A 27,022-nucleotide genomic window follows, 5' to 3' on the forward strand; every position below is an offset into this window, starting at 1 on the left:
CAACGTGTTCATTTAAGCTCAGATAGGACTGTTCTTGTACCTATTAGTTCTGCATTACACAGTGGTGTGATTTGCTCTTCCACTATTTGTGTCAACCACCCAAGTCTGTCGGAAATGGGATGAATACATCTTTTTAACTACATGTCATTTGTGAGGGAGTTTTATAAAGTAGCCACGAGTATTAGAATAATGCGAAAGTCACCTGTAAGTGGTATTTTGTCAAAATAAAGCTTTTGTCACAAAAATGTCTTTTGATGAGTGGAATATTAATAAACAATTAACTAAGGTTTAAAAAAATTAGTTTCCATGTTATTTACAAATTAAAAAATAAGCCCGACCCGAGAGGGCGCTGTTGGTTACGTCAATCGAGGACCGATATCTGAATAGAAAATGTGTAGTCTGGCCCCGTACTAGTCTGGTCCCCTGACCAAAGATTCCTTGACGTCTCTCGTTAAAAATCTTAGGTCAGGTATCACCCACGGTTAAAAATAGCGCATGACGCAACTTGTCAGGGTCGGGGGTCATCTCCAGGGAAACCATGTCTGCACTAGTTGCGATGATAACGTAACCCTCCTCCCGACGGCCGCCAGGCCGGAGGAGATTCTTTTGATCGGCAAATGACAATCTGGTTCAACACGTATAATTTCGACAGCTAGTCACCAGATTTGCCCCATTTTTACCACTTTCAAAAATCACTCAAGTCAAAACACCCGTGAGAAAATATTTTGAAGAAAAAGGACAAAAACTTACCAGATCCCGGAGCGATTTCCATGGTTTATATTTTGAACATGTCGCATCGCTTTGCAAACGCTTTATTTAGGCACAGCGCCTTCATTGGCTGTAAATAGCAAAAACTCCTGTATCTACGGCCGACAAGACTGACATTTTGATTCAATACCGACCATCAACGATACTGTCCGAATGTTGACGACAACACATTCGGAACATTTCGGATAACTTCGAAAAAGGAGGAATTCCTCCTTTGGTCACGTGATTTTGGGTGATACCGGACCCTAAATTCGACAGAGCCTAGTCGGGGATTTTTGGGTCTGGGAACCAGACTAGCCCCGTACACTACGTCTGGATACCTGATCGGTATGATGCTCACGTACAAAACTACGTTCACGGAGCAGACTGCACGCACTGTATGGCTGCTGTGCGGATGGTCCACTTGGATTAACCAGCACGATGAACCGCATGCAGTGCCAACACAAGAAAGTGACACTTGGCGCAAGCTAAAAACATGCCCTCAAAGTTGAAACAATACCTGATTTTTTTTTTACGGTAGGCAAATGCTCTTTTAGGTTCGTTACCTCTTTCAGGTATCTTCTTCGACTTCCCCACTAGCTGGAAAAATGGTTGGGATGGCGTCATGTCTTAGAAAATAACTTTTCTCATCATGTCAAAATGTGTAGTGTATGTAGTCCGGATTCTCGAGGCACGACGGCTCGAAGTTTTTGCTGCACAGCGCTGGAAAAGTCGTCGGACCGGAAAAATGGGCGTGTTTTTGCCCGAAAAATACTCTCGCGCATGCACGAGCTTTAGTGATGACCGCAAGGGACCTTGGGCCACTGGTGGTATGTGGAATGAAAATAGTTGTGGCATGGAGGAGAAATAAATGGGGACCACACAACCTGCTTTTCTTCTACTATCGCTTCACACAATGGTGTACAGGTTGTGATGAAGCAATCTACCTCATATTTCTTCAGCCATGGTCTAACCATGGAGATATACCATCCATGGTCTACAAAAAAGCAATTATTTTTAAACTGGACACACTTGGTAATTATTGTCGAAGACCAGTATTTCCTGCCAGTATTGTTTTTTTGCATAATTTTGTGTGCTTGACCGGATGCATAAGTGCTGTTTGTAATGCAGTGTACTAATTTAAAAGAAACAAATATTGTAATGTTTGAAAAAAATATATATATATTTCCAGGTGACTTTAGTTGTTGTTGCAGCCAAATATTAAAGTTGTTGCATAGTTTTTTAGTCAAGAAAACTGAAAAGGAGATGCATATTCATAGGGAGGTCTTATGTACTGTATATACACAACAATTCAAACCGGTATAAACACAATTTCAGCTGTCGTGGAAGAAAACGTTTATGATTAAAGGACTGACGCATAAAACCAATTTGATCCCATTTTAAGGTTTATCTGAAAACCGATGAGTTTAAGGTACAAGTCTTGGCAAATCAGCAATCATCAAACATTCCCACGAACAAGACCACATCATCGATTGGCATCAAGCCAAACTCATCGCACCTGTACCTGTACAGTCCTCCTGGCACCAACGACGAGTCAGGAGGCCATCGAGATAGAAGCACATCATACAGTTCCATAGGGTTCTTCATCAACGACATATGGTCCCTCATCCTCAAGCCCACCCATTTTAGCTGCGCACACACATCCAGCCAGCAAACAACTCTTACGCATCGCCGACAAAGAAAACTTGGATCGTTCCCGCCCAAGTGGCATCCATCCAGCGCTACTTGCTCAACCACCACAAGCAGCCCAGCATTCCCCTGAAGACGAACAAAGTATACTACTCGAAACGTCGAGACCAAACCGGCTCTTTTCAGTGACATTCACTTCTGCACGTTAAACCATTGTCTTTTTATACGACCTAAACATTTTCAAAAAAAAAAAAAAAAAATCATGGCTCTCATTTTTGCGTGACGTCACGCCAATATGGCTGATACGCTCTTTGTAAACACAATTTACTGTTGCTACTTTTTGTACCCGTTTTGTATTGGTTTTGGCGATGAAATTCGTTCTTAAATTTGGAGCCTTGTGTGGGAAAATGTTATGTACTTCTCTGCCACATGCAAAATGTCATGTAGGCCCTATATATTATATGAAACACTGTGCTGTGATAGTAGTGGATTTTTTTTATATATATTTGTTTATTAAAAAACGTCTATGGGTGTGTTTCTTATGGTCAGCCATGACATTCATACGTTTCTTGTTCTGTTTGTCCATTAGGGTGGACCTTAAGTGTTTGACGTTACATAGTATGGTATCTTGTAACTGTTCAAACTCTTCAATAGAGCATGACTCCTGGAGTTGAGACTCAGTGTTTGTTATCTCAAGTAACTGATTATCAATGAATTGTTGGCATTGATTTTCCAGCAACTTGATCAAACGGAAAGACGTATTAGTGAGTGTCTTGTTCCATTTCTTCAAAAAGGATGGGTCAAGGTCCCCAAAGGAAGGGGTACACTTGATCTGTAGGCCTTTGGGAATGATACGGGACAAACGATAAAAACGGTAGTTATCAAGATGTGACATGTAACGGGTGTTCTTTTCCTTAAGCTTACGAAGCTTGCGGAAAGTGCACTTGGTGTCGGGAGCAAGTGCCATAATAGATGGGGGAATACAGTCAAGGGGAAATATCTTAAATCATTCCTGTGGAGAGAACGGGTTATAAATCCTGTACAAAATTGATTATTAATTAACAGACGTGAAAGCAAAAAGTAAAATAAACCTGCGAAAGCATAAGGAATGTAACTTTGATGTGAATTATTGTTTGCGTACAGCACGGTGGCTTTTGACATCAGTCATGAGTAAATTTGGTAAATTGCTGACAGTTCATCGTATGGATGCCCGGCGCAAAACCACACTCCTAATGCACACCCATAAAGATTTAAAGAAGGCTTTGCATCAAGCTCATGCAAAAATTCGTTTGCTGAGGTTAAAGCAAAAAGATTCAAGTGATTCCTCTCCACCACTTGCAACTGATGCAAGCACCAATTTTAATTTGTCACTGGAGCACACCATCCCAGAGATAGCAAGGAGATTAAAACTTCAGTCAAGAACAGTCACTGAATACTATAAGCAAAATCCTTTGGCAGTTGTTGAGTTTAATTACGAAAAATTGCTTGAAATGATAGACCCTGTCATATTCAACTTTATATCTTTCATTACCATGAGTGACAAAGAGCAGAGGCATGCACATTTTTCTGATTTCCAAACATATGCACTTCCCTCTGCTGTAAGTGATCAAGCAAAACTTCAGCGGTAAAGGCGTTTGAATGCTATTTTGATCTTGCACTTCATTTTGAATGAGTGCAATAATTACCCTTTTCACATTGTGACTGCAAACTGCATACGTCGCTTATCAAATTCAAGTAAACTTATGCAGATGTTTAACAAGGCTGCACTTTGTTTCTCCACATGTATGACTTATTTTCACAGAGATACATTGGATAGATTTCTTGAAGAGGTTAAGGAAAGTAGATCTGCAAATAATAAACTTTCTACCTTGCATAAATCTTCCTTTACTATCCTCTCAGTAGATAATGTAGATGTACTTGCATCATATGCAGCAGTTACTTCTAAAGGTTTTGCTAGAAGCTGGCATGGAACATCCATTATGGCTCAGCAAACAAAGCCTTCAGAATTATTGTCTGATGTGGAACTATTATCAGGTAATAAGACATCTGACTTCTCAAACATTAATATCTTTGGTGATGGAGCTTGTTTCTATCGGTGTCTTGCAGTTTTTGGAGATTCAAATTTACTGAAATGTCCAAGAAACTCGGTTGGACTTCCAACATTTCTTTATTAATTAGGCAAGGAGTGTGTACTGTTTTAGAAAACCATGTAGGTATTTTTGAATTATTACCAGATGCGGAGAGACGGCACCTTTTAGAAGTAGATTCAAATAAGTCGTATCCAGATTTCATTTCTCGAATTAAGGATGACATAAATGCTGGTACTTATGCAGGTCACCTTGAGATTTGTGCTGCGTCTTATGCTACCCAGACTGCAATTAGAGTAAACCCAAAAATCGGCACAGAGTTGAAAGAAGTTGCAAGCTACCCTGTTGATAAATCTGTTTTGCATAACGATTATCATATACATGTATCTTGTAAACACCTAGTTCAGTTACGTTGTGTGGTCATTTCAATCTTCTGTTCAAAGATTGTTGCAGACCTGTCGGTATTGGATCACTTGTCACTGATGAAGCAATGCCCCTTATTTTTGACCGCGCGAGGGCGCTATAAATAGTATTTTGATCACTTCCGGGGGTACACGCGATTCGCCCTGCACAAATTAATAGGCGTTCTGTCACTTTTGTTGCGCCGTAGTTTCAATTTGCTTTAGAGGTGGATTATAACGGCTCCTTTAAAAGTCTTATTGTCTGTGATGGATTAGATGTCTGTGGTTATAATGTGTTCCAATCTTTAAAAACTGTTTTGGGTATGAATGAATATACCCCCGGAAGTGATTGAGAGCGCCCTCACGCGGTCAAAAATATGGCCCATTGCATCTGGTAATATTTTTGATGATTGGCAACTGCCAAAGCATACAAACATTAGCTTTCAGTTGAGTCTTATTCATTATTTCAACAGTAGCACTGACATTCTTTCAGAATTGTTTGATGATATCAGTGATACCAGTGACATGAACGAAGAGACTCAATTACATGGCACTCAGGTAAATTTTGATGGTGCAACAGTTACATGTAACAAGCCAAAGCAAGTAGTAAAAACTGAATTGAAGTCACTAAAGATAGTCAGTCCAGTCATTTTGTTCACAATCATGAAGAGTCTGATACACAAATTTGGCTCCATGTACAAGAGTGTTTGTGTTCAGTTGTTCAAGTTTATTCTATTGACCGTGACATTGCAATGATTGGTCTGCCATTGCAGATAAGCAACAAAAATGTAATAATTCAGTACAGAGCCAAGCCTGGTGATGTTAAGTGTTTACATCTGCAAAAGTTCAAAGATTGTTTACATAGAGATCCTGATCTAGCTGGTCTTGTTGACAAAGGCTTGGATGTGTGTAAGATTATTCAAGTCATATTTATTTGTAGTGGCTGTGATTTTGTGTCGTACTTTGTTCGTTTAGGAAAGCGATCATTTTTCAATACATTTTTTTAATATGCTGCATTCATTTGTGGATTGTTTACGGAAAACACTGAAGGGCTGCTTTCAAACACCAACCTTAATGAGGATGATGATCTTGGGTTATTAGCATTTTACCGTTTCATTGGTTGTGTTTATTTCACAGCTCACCGTAGCTGTCTGAACAAATATACATCTCCTGTGGAACTGTTTTAGACTCTAGATTACCCAACTAAGTATGAGTGTCATATTAAATTCCTTGATATAATACGTAAGGCTACCCAGGTCGAAATTCCAGTTGAACCTAGTTAAACTGGGTTTAACTGGAACTAGTTGAAACCAGTTGATAAACTAGTTAAACACAGTTAAAACCAGTTGGTTTAATATGGAAAATGGACAGACACCAACTGGTTTATAATTTCAACCTAGTTGAACACAGTTAAACCTAGTCCAAACCAGTTGGTTAATATGGAAAATGGACGAGTTTGATCATTATCCAGTTGAACCAGTTGACCCCAGTTAACTAGGTTCAACTGGAATTTTGACCTGGGTACTTGGAAGGGGACTTACGAAGATGAGCTACTTCCTTCTAACTTGACTGTTTTGAGTATCCTCAGAGATGACGAATACAGCGAATGAATACATCAATAGTGTATCTACCATCCATACGGTAAAATTCTTCTGCACAGTTTCGTTAACTATTTAAAAAAATTACTTTTTTGAAGACCGTTATTTTTGCACAAAGATCGCAATGTTTTTGGTCCCATATTTCCTTGTTTTGAGCCCCAAAAATGGTGTTATATTTTTTGTAGGTACAATAAAACGTTTTTGCTCCGGTATGTGATAGTATTTTTTCGATACAGTATTTAATAATCCAGAAATGGACGTAACAAATGAAATAAAGCCCTATTCAGACCGGTGCGCAGTGACTGCACACACACAAAAGGAAACAGTACGGAATGTTGACGTGATGAGTGCGCAGTGACTGCACACACACACACCCACACCCAAGGAAACAGTACCAAATGTTGACGTGATGACCTTCCATGTTAATAAAGTGGCCAAGTAGTCGTACCATGGAGGAATAAATTCCTGTATATCCCAGCAGGCAGGTCACTTGGTTGATGTTAGCTATTGGTTTCATCCGTTAGTATTCTACGGTGCCAGGTGCCATTTGCAATTGAGCGACTCCGCTGTTCTTTATGGCTTCTCAACGAAGACCAGTTCACCACCAGGACAGGGATCCTTGGGGTTGGGTTGTTGTGGGCGCAACATTTGTCGCCTTTTTCATCACATACGGAAATCTGAAGGCTTTGGGTGTTCTCCTCCTAGCCATGCAGAATGACTTCAATAGTGACCTGTGGATAATTGGTTGGATGGCCGTTCTATATAACTCAATGAGTCTCCTCTCCGGTAAGACATTTATGCGTAGCCCTTTATCAAAAACTTTACCTGAATGGGAAAAGTACTATATAACTCTGACCTTAACAATTAAAGCGGTTCGAAAAGAAGGGGAAAAACGTTAAGGGAACCCGCACTGTTTGCAATTCGATTTCCATGTCCAATTAATTACAGTATTATATTGACACGTAAATGATTCCTAAGAGCAATCCTTCGGAACCGGAGTTTTTGGTTAAGTTTGATAATAATGAGTGTACAACAGAAGTGATTCGTTTATTATTAATAAACGTATAGCATTATTGAAACCGAAGACTGACTCGTAACGACTTGTTGTGTTTAACAGTTTTACTAATGTTGTTTGTTTACATGTCAATTGTAACAATTGTTGAAGTGTTTTTTATATTGCGAAATTTGTGCACGTTGGTAAGGTTTAATAAGCGTTTATTTTAGATGCTAAAATCCAACAAGAAAAGTGATTTGAGTGAGAGGGTAGTTACAAACCGTGTACTGTCTTTAAAATTATATCTCCCTTGTTTTTAATGAATGTATTACTGTTTTGATGAAGGTCCTTTTGTTGCAAGCATTGACCGTCTAGTTAGCAGCAGACGCTGCGTTGTTATCGTCGGTGGAGTACTGGGGTCGGCTGGCTTCATCATCGGCTCGCAGTCGACTACAGTGTTACAGCTAGCTCTTTCTATTGTCATTCTATCTGGTAAGCAAATAAATAAACAAACGCCTGGATATTAAAACAAACCTGGCTTGTGTCTGAACACCTAACCAAATATGTTTAATGACCGAAACTGAGAGCAACCAAAACAGCAGCAAGGCAACAACAACGGCAGCAGCTAGCAGCAGTAGCAGCACCAGAAGCAATAACACCAATAAGCACTGTACGCAGCAACACCGGTAGCAATAGTAGTAGCAGTACAGCAACTAGACTTGATTCAAGTCCCATTCTCGTGTGAGAGGTCCTTCATGCATATCACTCCAACATGCTCCAACTTACTAGCAAACAACGTGGGATACACAGTACAGTGCGCGCTCGTCGTCAAAGTGCACGTTGTTATTCGAAAATCTCCCCAAATGGGGAGATGTACAAAACCAATGGGAGCGTAGAAGCGCTGCCATGTCGGTAAAGTATTCATTGTACCCTGTTACATCACAGTAGAAGAGGTTGTAAGGCACGCGTCTATACGCCGCGTGCGCGTGGGGCGGGTAAACTCATTAGCAGGCAAGGGGGTGTCGGTGTCATAAGTCGTTTTATTGCACTTCCCAAAATTCATCTTTTGCAAACAAAACCGACCCCAGTGTATGTTACAACGTATTAACTTAAATTCAAATGAACATTTAGTGCTTTATTTTTTTTTATAATTAATTGGTTATTCAAAAATAAATTTCAATCATCAACTAAGTACTTAACCCACAAAAAATAATGACAAATGAACTAGTTTTTTTTGTTTTGCATTTGATTGATCAAAACGTATCACGTAGCAATGTTACATATTCATAAGTGAATACATTTACATACCCGGCGACTGTGACATCGTCAAGTCCCTGCCCCGCATGCGGAACAGGTTGGGAAATGATGCAGAGCATCACAAAACAGTAGTTTTCATGGGGTGGCACGGGATTGGGACTTGAGTCAAGTCTACACAGCAGCAACGCCAGCAATAGCACTAAACCCGCACCACATACAGAAGCACAAGCAGCAACAAATGTGAGCAGCATCAATAAGAGACTCTACAAATTTTCAAATGCAATTCAATTCAATTCAATTCAATTTTATTGAATTGAATTGAATTGAATTGAATTGCATTCAATCGATGAATTAGTTAAGTTGGTCGGTGGAATTAAATATTCCTCTGTAAATGACACGTTTGACTAAAGTAAATTGTCTTGTTATACAGGTCTTGGTAAAGCTTTGAGTTTTTTCTCCTTCTTTGGTGTTCTGGCGTCCTACTTCAGTGAGAACTATTCTGTAGCTATTGCAATATCAGCATCAAGTATACCAATCTCGATGATCGTGTATGGTCCCCTGACACAGATACTACTGGATGCATACGGCTGGCGTGGAACCATGCTGATAATGGGTGGTATTACTTCCCACATCTTAGTATGCGGTGAATTGCTTATAGCTCCTGCAGTATCTTCACCAACAAATAGAGAACAGTACCAACAGGTACCAAACGATGCAGCGGATGGAGACGACATTTCAATGGAGAGATACAACAGTAATTCTGCCGAATCTCACCGGGGAACGTTTTTGACGATAAAAAGGAGCATTCAGCGTTTCTTTACATCTATGGACTTTGAAATACTTGCAGAGAAAAGATTCATATTTCTGACTGCGTCAATAGTTTGCGTTGATTTCTGCTTCAATGGGTGGGTAGTATACATGGTGTCACATGGTGTATTCCAGGGGCTGAGCAGTAACCAAGCTTCGCTGTTACCAACAACCTTTGGGATTGGATACATCCTCGGCAAGTTCGTGGCTCCTCTTACGGATCGCACCCGATGCAAGGTTCCTGCCATCAGATGGATTTATCTTGGCTGCGTCCTCATGTTTGCCTCATATCTCACCGAAGCTTTCATGACACTTTTCCCTGTGCAGATGATCGTCACATGTTTCATTGGAATGGGGCATGGTATTGTATCACAGTCACGTGACGTCATTGTGCGGTTTCTGACGTCCGTTGATCGGCTCGTAGCTGTGCTGTGCTGGCAGGCGCTTATAGGTGGATTTTGTACGATGGGAAGTGGATTGCTAACAGGTTGGTAATATAATGTTACTTTGGTTTGGAGATGTTATGTGCAACGTTACAAATTGTGTTTTCTCGCCTCGGCGACTTCCTTTCATGCGAATTCACTTACTCGCCTCTTTGACTTTGATTATTGGTATATTGCGCACTATATAAATTGTGATTCAGTTAACTAAAGACGACAAACCTTATCCTAACTATTATGTGAAATGTGGTTAGCTCGCCCGTTTAGAACCCCGCACCTTCTATTTGCCAGTCCTGGGGTGGATTTCACAAAGGTAGTCCTAACTTAGGACTAGTCCTAGGCAATGCTAAGAGATAGGACTCGTCCTAAGTTAGGACCAGTAACTCATCCTAACTTAGGACTGGTCCTATCTCTTAGCATTGCCTAGGACTAGTCCTAAGTTAGGACTACCTTTGTGAAATCCACCCCTGCAGCCTTACCAGTTGACCAAGGCGATTTGTCTCCCTCCCCAAAGGAACACAGTTCTAAAGTTCTGAATCGTGGAGACTTTTTAAGACTCCCCTTACAGTGTGCGAGCTCTGACGAGAATGGGCAATCACAATAATACTCATGTTATTGTGTTGTTTGCTTTCAGGGTTGATTTACGAATGGACAGGAAGTTTTCAAGCGGCTTTAATTATGTACAGTGGCATCATGCTGATTTCCGTCATACTGTTCTTCGTATATGATAAAATAACGAACCGAGAACAAGACCAATGTTAGCTGCGGATCTCTAGGTTAGGCAACAACCAACTATGCCCTAAACATAGACCCCAACCCCCAAAACAATTGTAATATTTGTGGAGTCCTTTGTCTATCCGTTGAGGGCCTCCATTTTCTTATAAACAGTATAGTGTTACGTGTACCAACTTGAAGCTTAAACAAGGATGGCAATAAATTTTGTTTTTGATAAGCATGACCACACGAAACTTAATCAAGAGACAAGGAACAATATGATACAATTCTTCTTTAAATTGCATTTTACAGTGGATAAATTAAAAGTGGTATAAAAAGAGACCAATAGAAAAAATGACAAACATAAAGGGCAGAAAGGACTAAAATCAGGATAGGAAAAACAACTCACACGATCCTGGTGGCTAATCCAACTACTTGGTTAAGCTTCAAATACAACTGTTCATGTATACATGTTGTTTCTGCATTAACGTCACCTGGAAATATAATTTTTTTTCTTTCAAACACAAGAGTATATGCTTACGAACAATAAGAATTTTTTTTTATTTTTATAAACGTACAAACTCACGACTTGGTCCGTACATGTACTTTGCAATTGTGTTAACTCTACGCATTACAGGCAAAGTCTGCCTCGATTGACGTCACGAACAGCGCCCTCTCGGGTCGGGGTCTACACTTAAATTTGTAAATAACATAAGAACTGATTTTTTTAAACCTTAGTTAACTGTTTATTCACATTCCACTCATCAAAACACATATATTAGTGACAAAAGCTTTATTTTGAAAAAAATACCACTTCCAGGTGACTTTAAACAGTGGGATGGTATTCATTTTAAAACCGCTATTCCTACAGTGAACTGTTTGACTGAGGTTTGACTTGCCCAAATTGAGTGTCAACCTCTCAAGTTTGTCCGATGTATTATTTCACATCAAATTATGACATTTCAGACAGAAATATTTCAAGGGATGTTTTCAACTATCATCATCATTAGACCGTGTAAGTTTTATGTAAATCTGTGGTCTTCACGTTTTTTTCTTACCAATTCTGTAACGTTCCTTTAATTACAAATGACTTCATATGGAAGTATATACAGCCATCATTATTTTGTAAGAATAATGCGAATAATATAGCCAAATATTCAATTTGCTCCTTAATTACGCAAGGAAACCAAACAGGAGATGAATATCCAATGACAGGTCTTATAAGGAAACAAAAAGGTAGCGACGAGTTCTCAAACGGCCGTTAAAACCGGCAGGGTTGTGGCTGTGCAATAAAAGGTCACGACTCTGGCACGTTTTAAACGGTCGTTTATGAACGAGTCACTCATATTTTATTCCAGTTCTAGAGACTGTGATACACACGACATGAGCGTGGGCGACCAACACTCAAAGCCAACCGGTCTTAAACAGCTCCAGCTGGTAAGGGACCGATTGCGCGACCAACGTCACGTGACCTGAGATGGGTATTAAAGCCAAACTAAGAACAAGCAGATGTTTATTACCTTTGTGCAAAAGTTGGAGCAGGCTCAAGAGCCAAAGATCTGATGTATACAAATTGTGAAAAAAATGAAATAAGTAGTTCTTGAGTTCGGCTGGAACCGAAACTCAAGGTCAATGGGGTCGCACTCGATTGTCGAGATTTTGAAGAACTTTCCGACGACATGATTCGTAAACTGTAAACAACCAATGTGTTGTAAAGAAGTCTTTTTTCAAATATTAATTTTGATTTAATTTAATATAGGTTTTCTCGGTAAATTTCGAAAAAAGAGCAGCCAATTTAACCACCAAGCTATTCTATTTCGCGCAAAATCGAATGGTACTCAAAAGGGTCATTCGATTTCGTTTTGGGATTAGTCAAATGTAATTTTGCGTCATTCGAATTAACAAAATAATTATTCAATTTAACAATTCATCAAAGCAGCATTCAAATTCGCAGACGCTTCTTGAGGCGTGTGTGTCACGAAAATGAATGACGCTACGCTAAATTGAACAGAGTGCTTAACGAATTTGACTCGACCCAAGACGAAATTGAATGGCCGAATTCTGAATTTGAAACGCAGTAACAACTGGAAAAGCAAAACGGCTTTAATTCGAACGCATGAAAATTAAATTGACTGCTCATTTGCCGAATTTGACCGAGAAAACCTATACTGAAATATACAATTTATAATATTTATAGGTTTTCTCGGTCAATTTCGGAAAATGAGCAGCCAATTTAACCACCAAGCTATTCTATTTCGCGCAAAATCGAATGCTACTCAAAAGGGTCATTCGATTTCGTTTTGGGATTAGTCAAATGTAATGTTGCGTCATTCGAATTAACAAAATAATCATTCAATTTAACAATTCATCAAAGCAGCATTCAAATTCGTAGACGCTTCTTGAGGCGTGTGTGTCACGAAAAAGAATGACGCTATACGCTAAATTGAACAGAGTGCTAAAGGAATTTGACTCGACCCAAAACGAAATTGAATTGCCGAATTCTGAATTTGAAACGCAGTAACAACTGGAGAGGCAAAACAGCTTAAATTCGAACGCATGAAAATGAAATTGACTGCTCGTTTGCCGAATTTGACCGAGAAAACCTATAACATTATTGTCCCGCGTTTCATTGTGTTGACAGTAACCACTAGGTTGCATTCGGCCGCGTATTCTACAACAAAGAGTAAAACTAGTTGAAAAAACCAGTCTGAATCATATCAAACGTATCACGTGTTGTTCCAAGGGGTGATCTACCGGCAATTATGGCCGAATCGAGGTGAAAATCGGTAGTTTTAAAGTCGGGGTTCGAACTTGTACAATGAAAGCGCCATACCGTATAGAAACAGTTTTCGTAAATCTGTTGTTACGGTGGGATTGATGAAAATTCTGACATATCTGTCTAATAATACTAAGCTTCACACTGTCAATTTGCCAATACATTACACATTACTTTTACTAAAAATGATGGTTAAAATAATCGAACCCATATAGTATCTCCTTTTTACCGATATTAAGGGGCTCTTAAATTTGTAAATAACATAAGAACATAAGAACTGATAATGCCACTTAACATTTTTGATGGACGTGTTGCATATGTACCTTCTCTCTCACATGGACGCAGCCAACCTACCGTTTCTAGAGTACCCTCTATTAAGCAAACCAACAAGAATTACAAGTTATAGTTCAACCTTAATTGACAATATATTAACAAATGATTTTCTGAACCATTCTGCTGGTATTTTAGTAACCGACATAAGTGACCATTTACCTGTATTTCTTATTATTGATCAATTTAAAGAAAAAAATCAGGGTGAACGAAAATATGTCAGACGTGATTTTAACATGAATAACGTAAAATGCTTTAATGATGATCTAAATGAGACTGATTGGAATTTTTTAAAGTCTCCAAATGATATTCATGATATATACAATACTTTCCTAGAGCATGTACAAACATTGTATGACAAAAATTTCCCTGTTCAAGAAATCAAATGCCGTTATGATAAATATAAGTCTCCATGGCTATCGGATGGTATTTATAATTCCATAAGAAGGAAAAATTACCTGTATAAAAAATTTCTTAAAAACCCTACTTTACAAAATAAATCTTGTTATACTGTATACAAAAACAAGTTATATTCTTTAATTAGAATATCAAAGAAAAATTACTTGAGTAAAAAATTCAACCAAGAAAAAGGCAATGTGAAAGGTACATGGAAGCTCATCAATTCATTATTAAATAAGAACAGGCAAAAAGCAAACCCCTCGTATTTTATTCAGGACGAAAAGAGAATAGATGATAACAAAGAAATTGCCGATTCATTTAGTGATTACTTTGTCAACATTGGCACCAGGCTTGCCAGTAACCTCCCATTGTGTAATACAGCGTTTGAATCTTTTCTGAATAACAGATGTTCACATTCTCTTTTCTTGACGCCCATTACGCAAGAGGAAATAGTGGATATTCTTAACAACATTCCTCATGGTAAAGCGTCTGGCTGTGACGGTTTAAATTCTTTTGTTATTAAACAGGCTAGTTACTCACTAGCGAAGCCATTAGCTGAGCTTTTCAATATGTCTTTAGCTTTAGGAATTTTTCCTGACGGGCTAAAAATAGGCAAAGTTACACCAATACATAAGAAGGGCAAGAAGCATGATATTAACAATTATAGGCCCATAACAGTAGTATCTATTTTCTCAAAAACTTATGAAAAGTTAATATATTCTAGATTAAACTCTTTTATAAGCAAAAACAATATTCTGTCTGAATCACAATTTGGATTCAGAGAAAATCGCTCAACTGACCTAGCAATTACGTATGTAGTTAATAAATTATCACAAGCTATTGACGATAAGAACATCTCTGTTGGTATATTTTTGGACTTGTCCAAGGCTTTCGACACGGTTAATCATGAAATCTTGCTTCGTAAATTAGAACACTACGGTATCCGTGGAATAGCATTGGACTTGTTCAAAAGTTACTTATCAAATAGAAAACAATTTGTTTCGTATAATGCTGTCAATTCTATTGATCAACTTATTTCTTGTGGTGTTCCTCAAGGTTCTGTGTTGGGTCCCTTACTTTTTATTATTTACATCAATGACATTTGTAACTCATCTGATATTATTTCATTTTGCTTATTTGCAGATGACACAAGTTTATTATACAGTCATAATAATGTAGATGCCGCGATTCAGAACCTTAATTTGGAACTTCAAAAAATAAGTACTTGGCTTTTAGCCAATAAGTTATGTATTAATGTCCTAAAATCTAATTATGTTATATTTTGTGCAAATCAATATAAATATACTCAATCTATTCCCTTAGTTCTAAATGGTATCAGTTTGAATCAAGTGAAAGTTACGAAATTCTTAGGTATATATATTGATGAACATCTAACTTGGAAATATCATATCAATGATGTATCAAGTAAATTATCAAAAAATGTGGGTATAATGAATCGTTTAAAGTTTTTCTTACCTAGTAATATTTTATTGACCATCTATAATTCTTTTGTTCTGCCGTATTTAAACTACTGCATTCTCATATGGGGTGGTTCTTCAACTCGGTGTGAGAGACTATTTACTTTGCAAAAGCGGGCTGTTCGCATAATTTCTAATGCTGGTTATCGTGATCATTCAGCCCCACTTTTTAAACAATTTAAACTTCTAAAATTAAATGATCTTTATTGCCTTAATTTAGGTAAATTTATGTATAAATACAACCATAATGCATTACCTTCTTGTTTTAACTCTTTCTTTACATTAACTTCAAATATTCATTCTTATGATACTCGAAGTACTCGTAACAAAAAACTTTATGTCCGTTTTAACAGAACATCATTGTTTAGAAATAGTCTTGTCCAACGTGGTACTACATATTGGAATAGTCTCAGCGATTCGTTAAAATCTTCACCTACTTTGTCAAATTTTGCTAAAAAAATTAAAGCACAGTTCTTTAATTCTTAGTTTTGAATGTAAAGTTATGATATATTTTCCGGATGATGTTTTGTCTTTGTACCTACATGTATCATGTTTCTATGTAAGTCAGTGTTGTGATAGTCTGTTGGTGTGTTTATTTGTTTGTTTGTTTCTTGTCTGTCCGTAGGTACGGGAACAAAAGCTTTTGCTTCACCCTATGCCTAAATGTTGTCCTGTCTGCGATTATTTATTCAACTTCCGTGTAAATTGTTATTGTTTTTATTTTATCTCTGGTTTGTCATTATATACTCATTATCATGTATCGTAACTTTAACGATATACACAAATGTAACTTAATGCATGGCAGCATTGAAATAAATGTGAATGAATGAAAAAAACATGTGTTTGTATTGCATCTCCATGCATAGAGCTAGGACCTAGGTCTATGGTCCATGGTCCGTCCGGGGCCGGTCGTCCGCAGCGCTACAAATTTAAATAGCTTACTTTAGGACGGGAGCGTTATGGAGTTGCACAACACCAGAAATAAGGTGCTTGATACCAAGTAGCCTCATCTTCCTAGCAAACAAAAACAATTTTTTACCGTCCTGTGTGCTGCCGTCCCGAAAGGTCGCTACTAAGTCATGCATAGCAGGGTGCTTGCATTAAGAGCCTTGGGCAAGGCTATAGATGTAACAGCTCTATAGGAATTCTGGAACAAAAGCAGAATTTGTTTTTGTTGTATGCAGTTGGAATTTAGTTTGTGGAGCGCATCCGTGCACGATGGAAAACGGGAAATGTGTTATAATAGCCAAGGACATCCACTGACGCTTACCCAGGTATAGAGTGCAATACAAATGGAACATTACCAAGAGTGTGCGAGAGTACAACATATGCCGGTGGGTAAGTGTATGAGCTTAACCGTTGTTTCCCTGTCGGTCTGGTCTACTATTATCATACTGATTGAATCAACGGCAGTGGGAAATGGGGGTAACACATATAGTTAAGAAAACACACATAAATGGGCATTCATCTCATCTCATCATCTAGGCATTGTCCATCCACTGCAGGATGTAGCCCTCTGTCAGATCTTTCCAGGTATGCCGTTCCTTTGCTATCCTTGTCCAGGTCCCCCCCACCAACTTTGTTATGTCATCCCTCCATCTTTTCTTCGGTCTGCCCCTGGATCTTTTTCCTACTCGGGGTTGCCATTCTGTGGTTCTTATGGTCCATCTGTTATCTGTCATTCTTGACACATGGCCTGCCCACTTCCATTTCATTGTGCTGACATATTGGATAATGTCTTTGACTTTTGTTATATCCCTAATTGCTTGGTTGGGTATCCGGTCTTGCAGTTTAATCCCTAGCATCCTTCTTTCCATTGCTCTCTGCGTGGTGGCTAATTTCTTGTTTATCTGTTTGGTAGTTGACCATGTTTGGCATCCATATGTTATTGTTGGGAGTACACATAGGTCAAACATTCTTTTCTTCAGGGAAATTGGTAGTTGTTTGTCGCATAAGATTTCTTTGTATCTTCCAAAGAGACCCCATCCTGATTTGATTCTTATGGATACTTCTTCTTTGGTTGTGTCTTGCATTTTTAATGTTTGGCCAAGATACTTGTATTCATGCACTTTCTCTATAATGTCGTTATCGATTCTGACAAGACTTTGGGAGTCGATGTTGGTCATATATTTTGTCTTTCCTTTGTGCATTTTAAGTCCCAGTCGGTTGCTTTCTTTGTGGAGCCTGTTAAATTGTCTTTCCAGGCTTTCGATGGAGCTAGCGAATATAGCCACATCATCTGCAAATCGTAGGTTTGACAGCATTTCTCCATTGATGTTTATTCCTTCCTCCTCCATCTCTGCTTTCTTGAAAACTTCTTCAAGAGTAGCGTTGAAGAGTTTTGGAGACAGTGGGTCGCCTTGTCGGACCCCTCTGGATATCTTGATTTCGGTTGATATTTCATTGTCAAGATGAATTTTAGCTGTAGCATCTGAATATATATCTTCAAGGAGGTTGATGTAGGTTTCATTTATTCCTATGTTCCTTAATGCTCTAAACATTGCTGGATGTTCTATGGAGTCAAAGGCCTTTTCGAAGTCCACAAAGCCGATGTATAGTGGTAAGTTGTATTCGTTTGTCTTCTCTATGATCTGGTTAATTGCTTGCATGTGGTCTGTTGTTGAGTATCCCTTCCTGAATCCTGCTTGATCTCTTGGTTGATTCTCATCTAAGATCCTTTCTATTCTGTTGTGTATTACTCTTATGAATATTTTGTACTGGTGCGAAAGAAGGCTTATTGGCCTATAGTTCTTAACTTCGCTTTTGTCTCCCTTCTTGAAAAGTATGATAATTTTCGCTTCCTTCCAGTCTTTTGGAATCCTTGTTTTGTTCAGAATGTCATTGAATAAGGTGACCATTTCTTGAATGATTACTTCCCCACCTACTACCATTATATCAGTTGTCACTTGATCAGTGCCTGGAGCTTTGTTTCTTTTCATTTGGTTTATAGCTGTTTGGACTTCCGAATGTAGAATTGGTGGTATTTCTATTGCATCCGGGCTTGGTATATTTGTATCTTCTCCTGTCTCTACTTCTATTTTTGAAGCGTACAGTTCTTTGTAGAAGTCGGCACATATTTCCAGTATTTCTGTTCTGTCTGTTGTTTTCTCGCCATTAGGTTTTTTCATTGAGCAGATTTTTGGTTTGTTACTGTCCTTGTCGATCAGCTTTGGACCCCTTCCGCTTTTAATGATTGATTCAATCTTTTCTGTCCTTCTTTTCCTTTGTCTCTGTCTCCTTTTCTTTTTGACAAGCTTACTTGTTTCGCAAAGCTCAATCTTCTCATGTAGTGGTAGATTGCTCTTATTTCTCAGAGACTTTCTTCTCTGGTCGAGTGTTTGTATTTCTAGGTCATCCTTTGTTGGAACCTGCTTCCTAGTATCTTTGTCTCGTTTGGCTAGTTTGGTTGATTCCTCTTTTATTATATTGTTGATTTCCTCGCATCGTTCATCTATATCGATGTCTTTTCCTTTTAGTACCTCGAAACGGTTCTTGAGGTTCAGTTGGAATTTGTCCTTGTTCTCCCATAATGCTTGGTTGTTTACCATCATGGGTTTGGTTCTTCTGATTGTTTTCAGTCGGGCTAGTTTTTTGCTGATGGATATTTTTGTTCTCACCATCCTAAGTGGTCGCTTCCAATATCTACCTTGGTGATGACTTCGCAGTTGTGTACGATACCTCTCTGGCTGACTAAGCAGAAGTCGATTTGATTTGTTGTGATGGCGTTTGGGCTCCTCCATGTCCAGTATCTATAATGCGGTTTGTTGAATAGAGTGTTGGCAATGATGAGTTTTTCTTGGATGGCGAACTCTATCAATGTATTTCCTCTATCGTTCCTTGTACCTGTGCCAAATGGGCCAATGCATGAGAATGTTTCATCCTGTTTTTTTATTCCAATTTTAGCATTGAAATCTCCCATTACAATGGTGTATTCTGACAGTCTGTTGTCCTGTAGTACCTTGCTTAGGTCCTCGTAGAATGATTCAATGTCCTCTTCACTATAGTCTTGAGTTGGTGCATAGACTTGCACAATTGTCATTGTCCCTTCTTTGATGAGGTTTATATTCATGGAAATTATCCGGTTTGAGTGTTTAGTGAATCCTTTCACATGATCCTTAATTCTTGGGTGAATTATGAAGCCTAGACCTTTGTTGTTTGGATCTTCTTCCATTTTCCCTGAGTCATATATCCATATCCCGTCGTTTGTTTGGGTAAGTCCCTCACCGTGCCTTTTGGTTTCACACAACCCTATTATGTCCCAATTGAAGTCTTCTATTTCTTCCAGAAGTCTTTCTAGATCATCTTGTGTTCTTAAGGTTCTTGTATTGTATGTACAAATGTTCAGGTCGGAGTTGCCTTTCCTCTTTCTTTCAGCCCCACAACTCCCTGGTGAAGGGTTTAATCGTGACGCGTCATGTTGAGGTCTTCCCTCTGAATTTGGATTTGGCATTTTCCTTTGCTCCATTTGGCCTTGAGCGTTACGGCCTCTCTTTTCGTTACTCTTCATATCTGACAGGTTTTTAGCCATACACCGACGCGCTGGCTAGACGTGTTGCCGGTGGGTTTTCGATAAGGTGACCTTCCTGTAGCCTTTGACTGCATCCTGCTGTCTTTCCCACAAGGCAGTGGGTGGGTGGGGTGGGTTGAGGTTATTTATGGGCGCCTCATACTCGCCCGGTGATTCCTTCATTGAGCACGATGAGGTATTTAGTTAGAGTAGCTGCCCCACACAGACTACTCCACCTCACTCTCGGAAAACACCGCCAGTTGGTCCGCGACTGCTTATTTGGCTATTTCGCAGCTAGCCTCCATATCTGGAGGTCACTCCACTATCCGCCACCTGTGGACGCGTGAGGTTGGGGATTGGTCGCCCCCATTTGTTTGTAAAACAAATCCCTCAAATGGGCATTAATATTGCATAATTATTTGACTCTCAATTTAATCCTATGTGCAAGTCCGTGGCTATGGTGTCGTGTTACAGATATAATTGCCTTGAACTTTGGGAAAATACCCCCTTAAACTTGAGTTTCTTATAATATTTTATAACAATGTCTACGGTTAAAATTTGCTATAACTTCCTGAAACGAAAATGCAAGAACCCTCAACTATGCTTATTTGTTAGGCGATCTGCAGTAACATAGAATTCAAACTGCCTCTAGCTACCGGGCAACCGGTGGTCTAGTTGGTATGACACTGCTCTAGAATTGCAAAGGTCGTGGGTTCAAATCCCACCCGAGTTAAATGCCTGTGATTTTTTCACAGGATTCGGGAAAGTACTGAGTATACAGTGCTACACACATCAGTATATATGGGTAAAAACCAAAAACTAATATTCGATCTTATGTAATTGAAACCTTTTATTTTGTAGGAACAAGTATCATTAACACTTTAGCAGCTCAGCTGTGCGTTATGGCATCTCAACGAAGACCAGTTCATCACCAGGACGAGGGCCCTTGGGGTTGGGTCGTTGTGGGCGCAACATTTGTCGCCCTTTTCATCACGTTTGGAAATCTAAAGGCTCTTGGTGTCCTCCTCCTAGCCATACAGAATGACTTCAATAGTGACGTGTGGATGATTGGTTGGATGGCTGTCCCGTATAACTCAATAAGTTTCCTATCCGGTAAGAAACTTACGTGACCTTGTCAACATTTGAACCTGGCTTGAACGAGCACAGTAAACAATACCCAAGTTAACAATTAAAACGATTGCCAGCAGAGAGCCTGCACTGTTTGCAATTTGAGTTTAATGTTCAATTTCGGTATTTTTGACGCATCAATTCTTCCCAAGGCAAGCATGCCGAGAACAGGGGTGTCAGATTAAGTTTTGTAGTGATGATCTGTTCAACAAGGTGTGTTTTGTGAACAACAAGGATGTTTGATTATTATTAATAAACGTGGATCATTGTATAGCCAAGGACTGACTCGCAACAGTTTGTTGTGCTTACCAATATTACAAATGTTGTGTCTGTACGTGTCATTTGTCATACGTTCTCAGGAAAATAACTCGTTCATCAAACTGTTTCATATAATTGCCCGCGTTTATAGAAGCCATTTTTGTTATATATTTCAGTTGCGACAGTCATAGCAAAGTGGTTTTAGGTGAAAGGGTGGTTACAAGTTTTGTACTTTGTCTTTACGTATGAATCTTCCATGGTTTATGGGTTCAATACTGTTTGGATGCAGGTCCTATTGTTTCCAGCATAGACGGTCTCGTTAACAGCAGACGCAGCGTTGTTATTGTCGGTGGAGTACTGGGGTCAGCTGGATTCATCATCGGCTCGCAGTCGACTACAGTGTTTACAGTTAACACTTTCTGTTGTCGTTCTATCAGGTTAGAATAAACTTATACTGATGATAGGTCACAATATTTATTTGTTTCACAGCGTTCTTTGAATCTCAAATAGCCGAGGTGAAGATTTGAGGTTTCGTTAAACACCATCTTCCCCGAAACAATTTGTGTCAGTAAAGCACCGGATTGTCATTGTTCCCATTTCATTTCGGTTGTTTTAAAAACAATAATAGCAAGATACAATAAACACTAGGTGTTTGGCTTCCGGAGTACAAGCCTGGGCGAAAAAAAAAATCATTGCAGCTTGTTTTATTCTCAAAACACGTAATAAATGATCGACATGAAAAAACAAAACAAAAATCAAAAAAACACGCGGTGCCAAATTTAAAGGCACCTGGAAATAGATTGTTTTTCCTTCAAACATTAGAGTATATGGTCCTGAACAATAAAATAATTTTTTGAGTAATTGTTTTTGACGATTATATGTTTAACAAACTAAATAAAGTTGTGTGGGGGTGACTCCGCCTACCCCTTTTGTGACGTCAATCGAGGAAGACTTTGCCTCGATCGAACATCGAACCCACGTACGTGCAAGTACATTCAAGGCCTGGACGTGAGTTTGTACGTTTGAACAAGTTTTTTTCTTGCATTTTTCCGGCAATGTCAACCAGGTGTATTGCTGCTGGATGCAACAAAACAACTAAAGGTGGTGTCAGTTTGCCAAGTGTCCGGTCCGACGTCTTTTCCAGCGCTGTGCGGCAAACACTTCGAGCCGTCGTGCGTCGAGAATCCGGAATACACTACACATTTTGACATGAAGAGAAACGTTCTTTTCTAAAACATGACAACATCCCAATAATTTTTCCAGCTGGTGGGGAAGTCGAAGAAGGTACCTGAAAGAAGTAACGAACCTAAAGGAGCATTTGCCTAACGTGAAAAAAAATCAGGTATTGTTTCAACTTTGAGGGCATGTTTTTAGCTTGCGCCAAGCGTCACTATGCTGTGTTGGCACTGCATGCAATTCATCGCGCCTCGGACAGCGCCCTCTCATATTCCACTCATCAAAACACATATTTTAGTGACAAAAGCTTTATCAAGGACATTATGTATACAAATTGTTAAACAATTATCTAATAGATGTTAAATTTGCATCGGGGATAAAGAATATATATATTTGTTATACCCATACACCGATGTGTGTTAGCACTGTATACTCGGTACGTTCCCGAGTCCTGTGAAAAAAATATATCACAGGCATATTACTCATCAACAATATTATCATCAACTCTGCCAAAGATTTCTAGTCAAAATGTATTTGGACTGTTTTCAGTTTGCCGCTTGAGGGCGCTCTAACATTTGGTGACGCCATTGGTCTTATTTCTTTAAACCGGACCAAAGGTCTACATGTCAATCTACAAACCATTTAACAACGCCTTACAAAGCATCCCCAGGCACCTCCGGTTCGGACATATCAAATAAGTTAGTTGGTCGGTGGTTCAATTACCTTTATATGAGTGTTTTTTGTTTCCAATAAAAATTTAGCAAACGTCACTTTTCTTTTTGTACAGGTCTTGGCAAAGCTTTAAGTTTTTTCTCCTTCTTTGGTGTTCTGGCGTCCTACTTCAGTGAGAACTATTCGGTAGCTATTGCGATAGCATCATCAAGTATACCAATCTCGATGATCGTGTATGGTCCCTTGACACAGATACTTCTGGATACATACGGCTGGCGTGGAACCATGCTGATAATGGGTGGTATTACTTCTCACATCTTAGTATGCGGTGAATTGCTTATAGCTCCTGCAGTATCTTCACCAACAAATAGAGAACAGTACCAACAGGTACCAAACGATGCAGCGGATGGAGACGACATTTCAAAGGAGGGAGACGACATTCCTTCTTTCAAATCCCACCAGGGAAAGATTTCGACGATTAAGGGGAACATCCAGCGTTTCTTTACATCTATGGACTTTAAAATACTGGCAAACAAAAGATTTATATTTCTATCTGCAGCAATGAGTTGCGTTAATTTCTGCTTCAGTGGGTGGGTAGTAAACATGGTGTCACATGGTGTATTCCAGGGGCTGAGCAGTAACCAAGCTTCACTGTTACCAACAGCATTCGGGATTGGATACTTCCTCGGCAAGTTCATGGAACCTTTGTTGGATCGCACGCGACTGAAGCTTTCTACATGCACATGGGTCTATCTTGGCTGCGTCATCATGTTTGCCTCATATCTTATCGAAGCTTTCATGATATTGTTCCCAGTGCAGATGCTCGTCACGTGGTTCATTGGAACGGGACTTGGTATTGTAACGCAGTCACGTGACGTCCTAGTGCGGTTTTTGACGTCAGATGACCGAATCGTAGCTGTGATGTCCTGGCAGTCGCTTTTAGGTGGATTATGTGCGATGGGAAGTGGATTGCTAACAGGTGGGTTACATAAAGTTACTTTTTTGCAGCCGTGTGCGATGCCGAAACATTTACTAAATGGCCTGATTGACTTCCATTCAACTTATTCACAAAATAAATAAATTAATAACTGTGATTAAGTAACTAGACGACAATACTTCTACTCATTGTGGAAACAGCGGTTAGCTTCAAGCATTCCACCTTATGCCCAGAAGTCATGCAGCTGACCTAAGGCGACGTTTCTCCCTCCCGAAAGGAACACAGTATAAAGGTCACATTTAGGTGGACATTTTTAAAACACCCCCTTACAGTCGGCAAAAAGCACACTGACGTGCACTGATGTTTAACACTCAAAATAAAACTATGTTTATTGTTGTGTTTGCTTTCAGGGTTGATTTACGAATGGACAGGAAGTTTTCAAGGGGCTCTCATTATGTACAGTGGCATCATGCTGATTTCGATCTTGTTGTTTATCATATATGATAAAATAACAAAACGAGAACAGGACCAATGTTAGCTCCGGATTTTTGGATTGAGCAACAACCAAGTACCCTAAGCCTGAACCTAAAAAAAAAGAAGCAAAAACGAAAAATCAGTACATTGGTGCAGTCGTTTATCTAGCTGGCCCTCGGAGGCTTTACACGTTCTTTTTTAAAATAGTACAGCGTATCAAGATGCAGCTTAGGCTTGCTTTATTTTCCAGAAAGAACACTTAGTCAACCCTCTGTACTTAAAACTTTAAATAAGCAAACTTTCAAAGTTCTAATCTAATAACAAATCATCAAACACCGAATTTATTTTCTACTCACCACGGTTCCATCACTCACATGAAGACAAGATGACAAACTTGAAGAAAAAAAAACTCATGAGGGCCCAAAAGTGTGTTTGGGTCAAAGGTTGTACTTTACGCTTTGTCAATAGAATTGAAGTCTTAAGACACGATTGATATCAATCTTTTCTCACGTTCGATTGATCTTACGCTAAGATTGTTTTTTATGAAACATACTTTTACAATTAATTGTAGACTAAGATTGATTCAGAAATATTTATAGTTAAGATGAATTGTATACATGTTCTTATGAAACATCCCCAGGTAGAATACATGGGGCCCTTTTTACCGTTGAGGAAAGGATCCCACGCCTTTGGACTTGGGACAAATTTTAACTCGTCCCAACTCCTAAGCTGTAAAGTTCCATATCCATAGACCTTAGGACGCAATTGAACCCATCCTAAGTGTAGGACGAGTTACTCAACTCAAGATAGTACTGAGTTTTCAACTTTGTAGTAGTCTTGTGTTTGGACGGTAGACCATCTTTTTTTAATGTATAAATCATCTGATGAGGTTCGATGCTTGTCACCGCTTTCTGATCTAGAGGGAATAGTCTTTTATAAGAACGCATTATCTAGAGGAGCTTGTATAACTTTAAGAACCTGGGATGGAGTTTCCATAAACAACATGTATGTTGGCGATTCCGTGGTAACACGCGTTATAACTCATTAGAGGGTCCTTCATCATTCTCCATTCTCATCTACGGCTGCAAGACTAAAATGATTTGAGTGTTCATCTTTTGTATTTAAAACCCAAACCCAATCATCAATTTAAAATAAAAGATCAACTGGTTTAGCTGAGAGAGCTCAGCGAAAATCGGTAACACGCGTTACGCTGAGTGCAAAGGCCAAACAAAAGTACAAACTTGTATCTAAATTTTGTCCTAAAATTAACCAGTCTACAACAAATTGGTGTCTTTTGTCATCAAGTACTATGCTAAAGGTTTGTTAAACTGGAATAATCAAAGTAATTCAAGTGTTACTTTTTTAGAAAATTGCAAAATTGTCGGTAACACGCGTTACAATTTTCCACATGCTACATTGTTTATAAAATTATGTTATTTCAACTGTCGAGTTACAATTTCTCTAAAATATCAACCAATATCGGTTGCACAGGTATCGATTTCTCATTTTTAGAACATCGGACAAACAATTTTGAAAATGTTTGTACGTCTCGTTGTCTTTCAAGAAGTAAACGATACACCAGAAATACTTGAATGCATTTTAGTTTTCCATACCGGTACATTTTGCCCGAACAACATGATATGGCCACACACGTATATATGTGTATGCAAAGTGGAGACCTTCGAGCATTTCGCCTTTTCTGGGACGGGAGATAAGTTTGGGGCTTATCCATGAATGATGATAGTAGAGGACAATAACATGGCTGACAGCATCCACTGATGCTTGCTTAAAGGAACTCGTTGCCTTGGATCGGTCGAACAACATGATATGGCCACACACGTATATATGTGTATGCAAAGTGGAGACCTTCGAGCATTTCGCCTTTTCTGGGACGGGAGATAAGTTTGGGGCTTATCCATAAATGATGATAGTAGAGGACAATAACATGGCTGACAGCATCCACTGATGCTTGCTTAAAGGAACTCGTTGCCTTGGATCGGTCGAGTTGGTCTTTGAAAAGCGTTCTGTAACCGTTCAAGTTCGATGACCGATTAAGCTCAAAGTTTCACAGGTTTGTTATTTTATGCATATGTTAAGATACACCAACTGCGAAGACTAGTCTTTGACAATTACCAATAATGTCCACTGCCTTTAATGGAACTCATAGAACTGTACAAGCCAGCCAGGAGCCT

The 27,022-nt window shown here is 39.1% G+C and overlaps 2 protein-coding genes and 1 pseudogene across 2 annotated transcripts; 2 read left to right on the plus strand and 1 right to left on the minus strand.

Moving 5' to 3' along the window:
- The first annotated feature begins 6,863 nt into the window (after positions 1–6,863).
- On the plus strand, positions 6,864–11,224 carry LOC117307036 (monocarboxylate transporter 12-like). Its single transcript, XM_033791672.1, has 4 exons — positions 6,864–7,269; positions 7,823–7,969; positions 9,165–10,028; positions 10,616–11,224. The coding sequence occupies exons 1-4, from the start codon at positions 7,059–7,061 to the stop codon at positions 10,741–10,743; spliced, it is 1,350 nt and encodes a 449-aa protein (XP_033647563.1). The 5' UTR covers positions 6,864–7,058; the 3' UTR covers positions 10,744–11,224.
- Positions 11,225–19,291: 8,067 nt separating this feature from the next.
- LOC117303423 (craniofacial development protein 2-like) lies at positions 19,292–20,185 on the minus strand. Its single transcript, XM_033787618.1, has one exon. It carries the CDS (start codon positions 20,183–20,185, stop codon positions 19,292–19,294), a length of 894 nt encoding a protein of 297 aa, XP_033643509.1.
- A 902-nt stretch (positions 20,186–21,087) lies between these two features.
- LOC117303433 lies at positions 21,088–25,648 on the plus strand (annotated as a pseudogene).
- Positions 25,649–27,022: the final 1,374 nt, after the last annotated feature.

This window comes from Asterias rubens, chromosome 2 (assembly GCF_902459465.1).
Source record: "Asterias rubens chromosome 2, eAstRub1.3, whole genome shotgun sequence".
Taxonomy (NCBI): Eukaryota; Metazoa; Echinodermata; class Asteroidea; order Forcipulatida; family Asteriidae; genus Asterias; species Asterias rubens.

What these genes read in the sequence shown, in the direction of transcription:
- LOC117307036 (XM_033791672.1), top strand. Translation starts at nt 7,059, where the DNA reads ATGGCTTCTCAACGAAGACCAGTTCACCACCAGGACAGGGATCCTTGG. An exon ending in TTCTATTGTCATTCTATCTG is followed by an intron (nt 7,970 to 9,164) that starts GTAAGCAAATAA and finishes CTTGTTATACAG; the next exon opens with GTCTTGGTAAAGCTTTGAGT. An exon ending in GGGAAGTGGATTGCTAACAG is followed by an intron (nt 10,029 to 10,615) that starts GTTGGTAATATA and finishes GTTTGCTTTCAG; the next exon opens with GGTTGATTTACGAATGGACA.
- LOC117303423 (XM_033787618.1), bottom strand. Translation starts at nt 20,185, where the DNA reads ATGAAGAGTAACGAAAAGAGAGGCCGTAACGCTCAAGGCCAAATGGAG.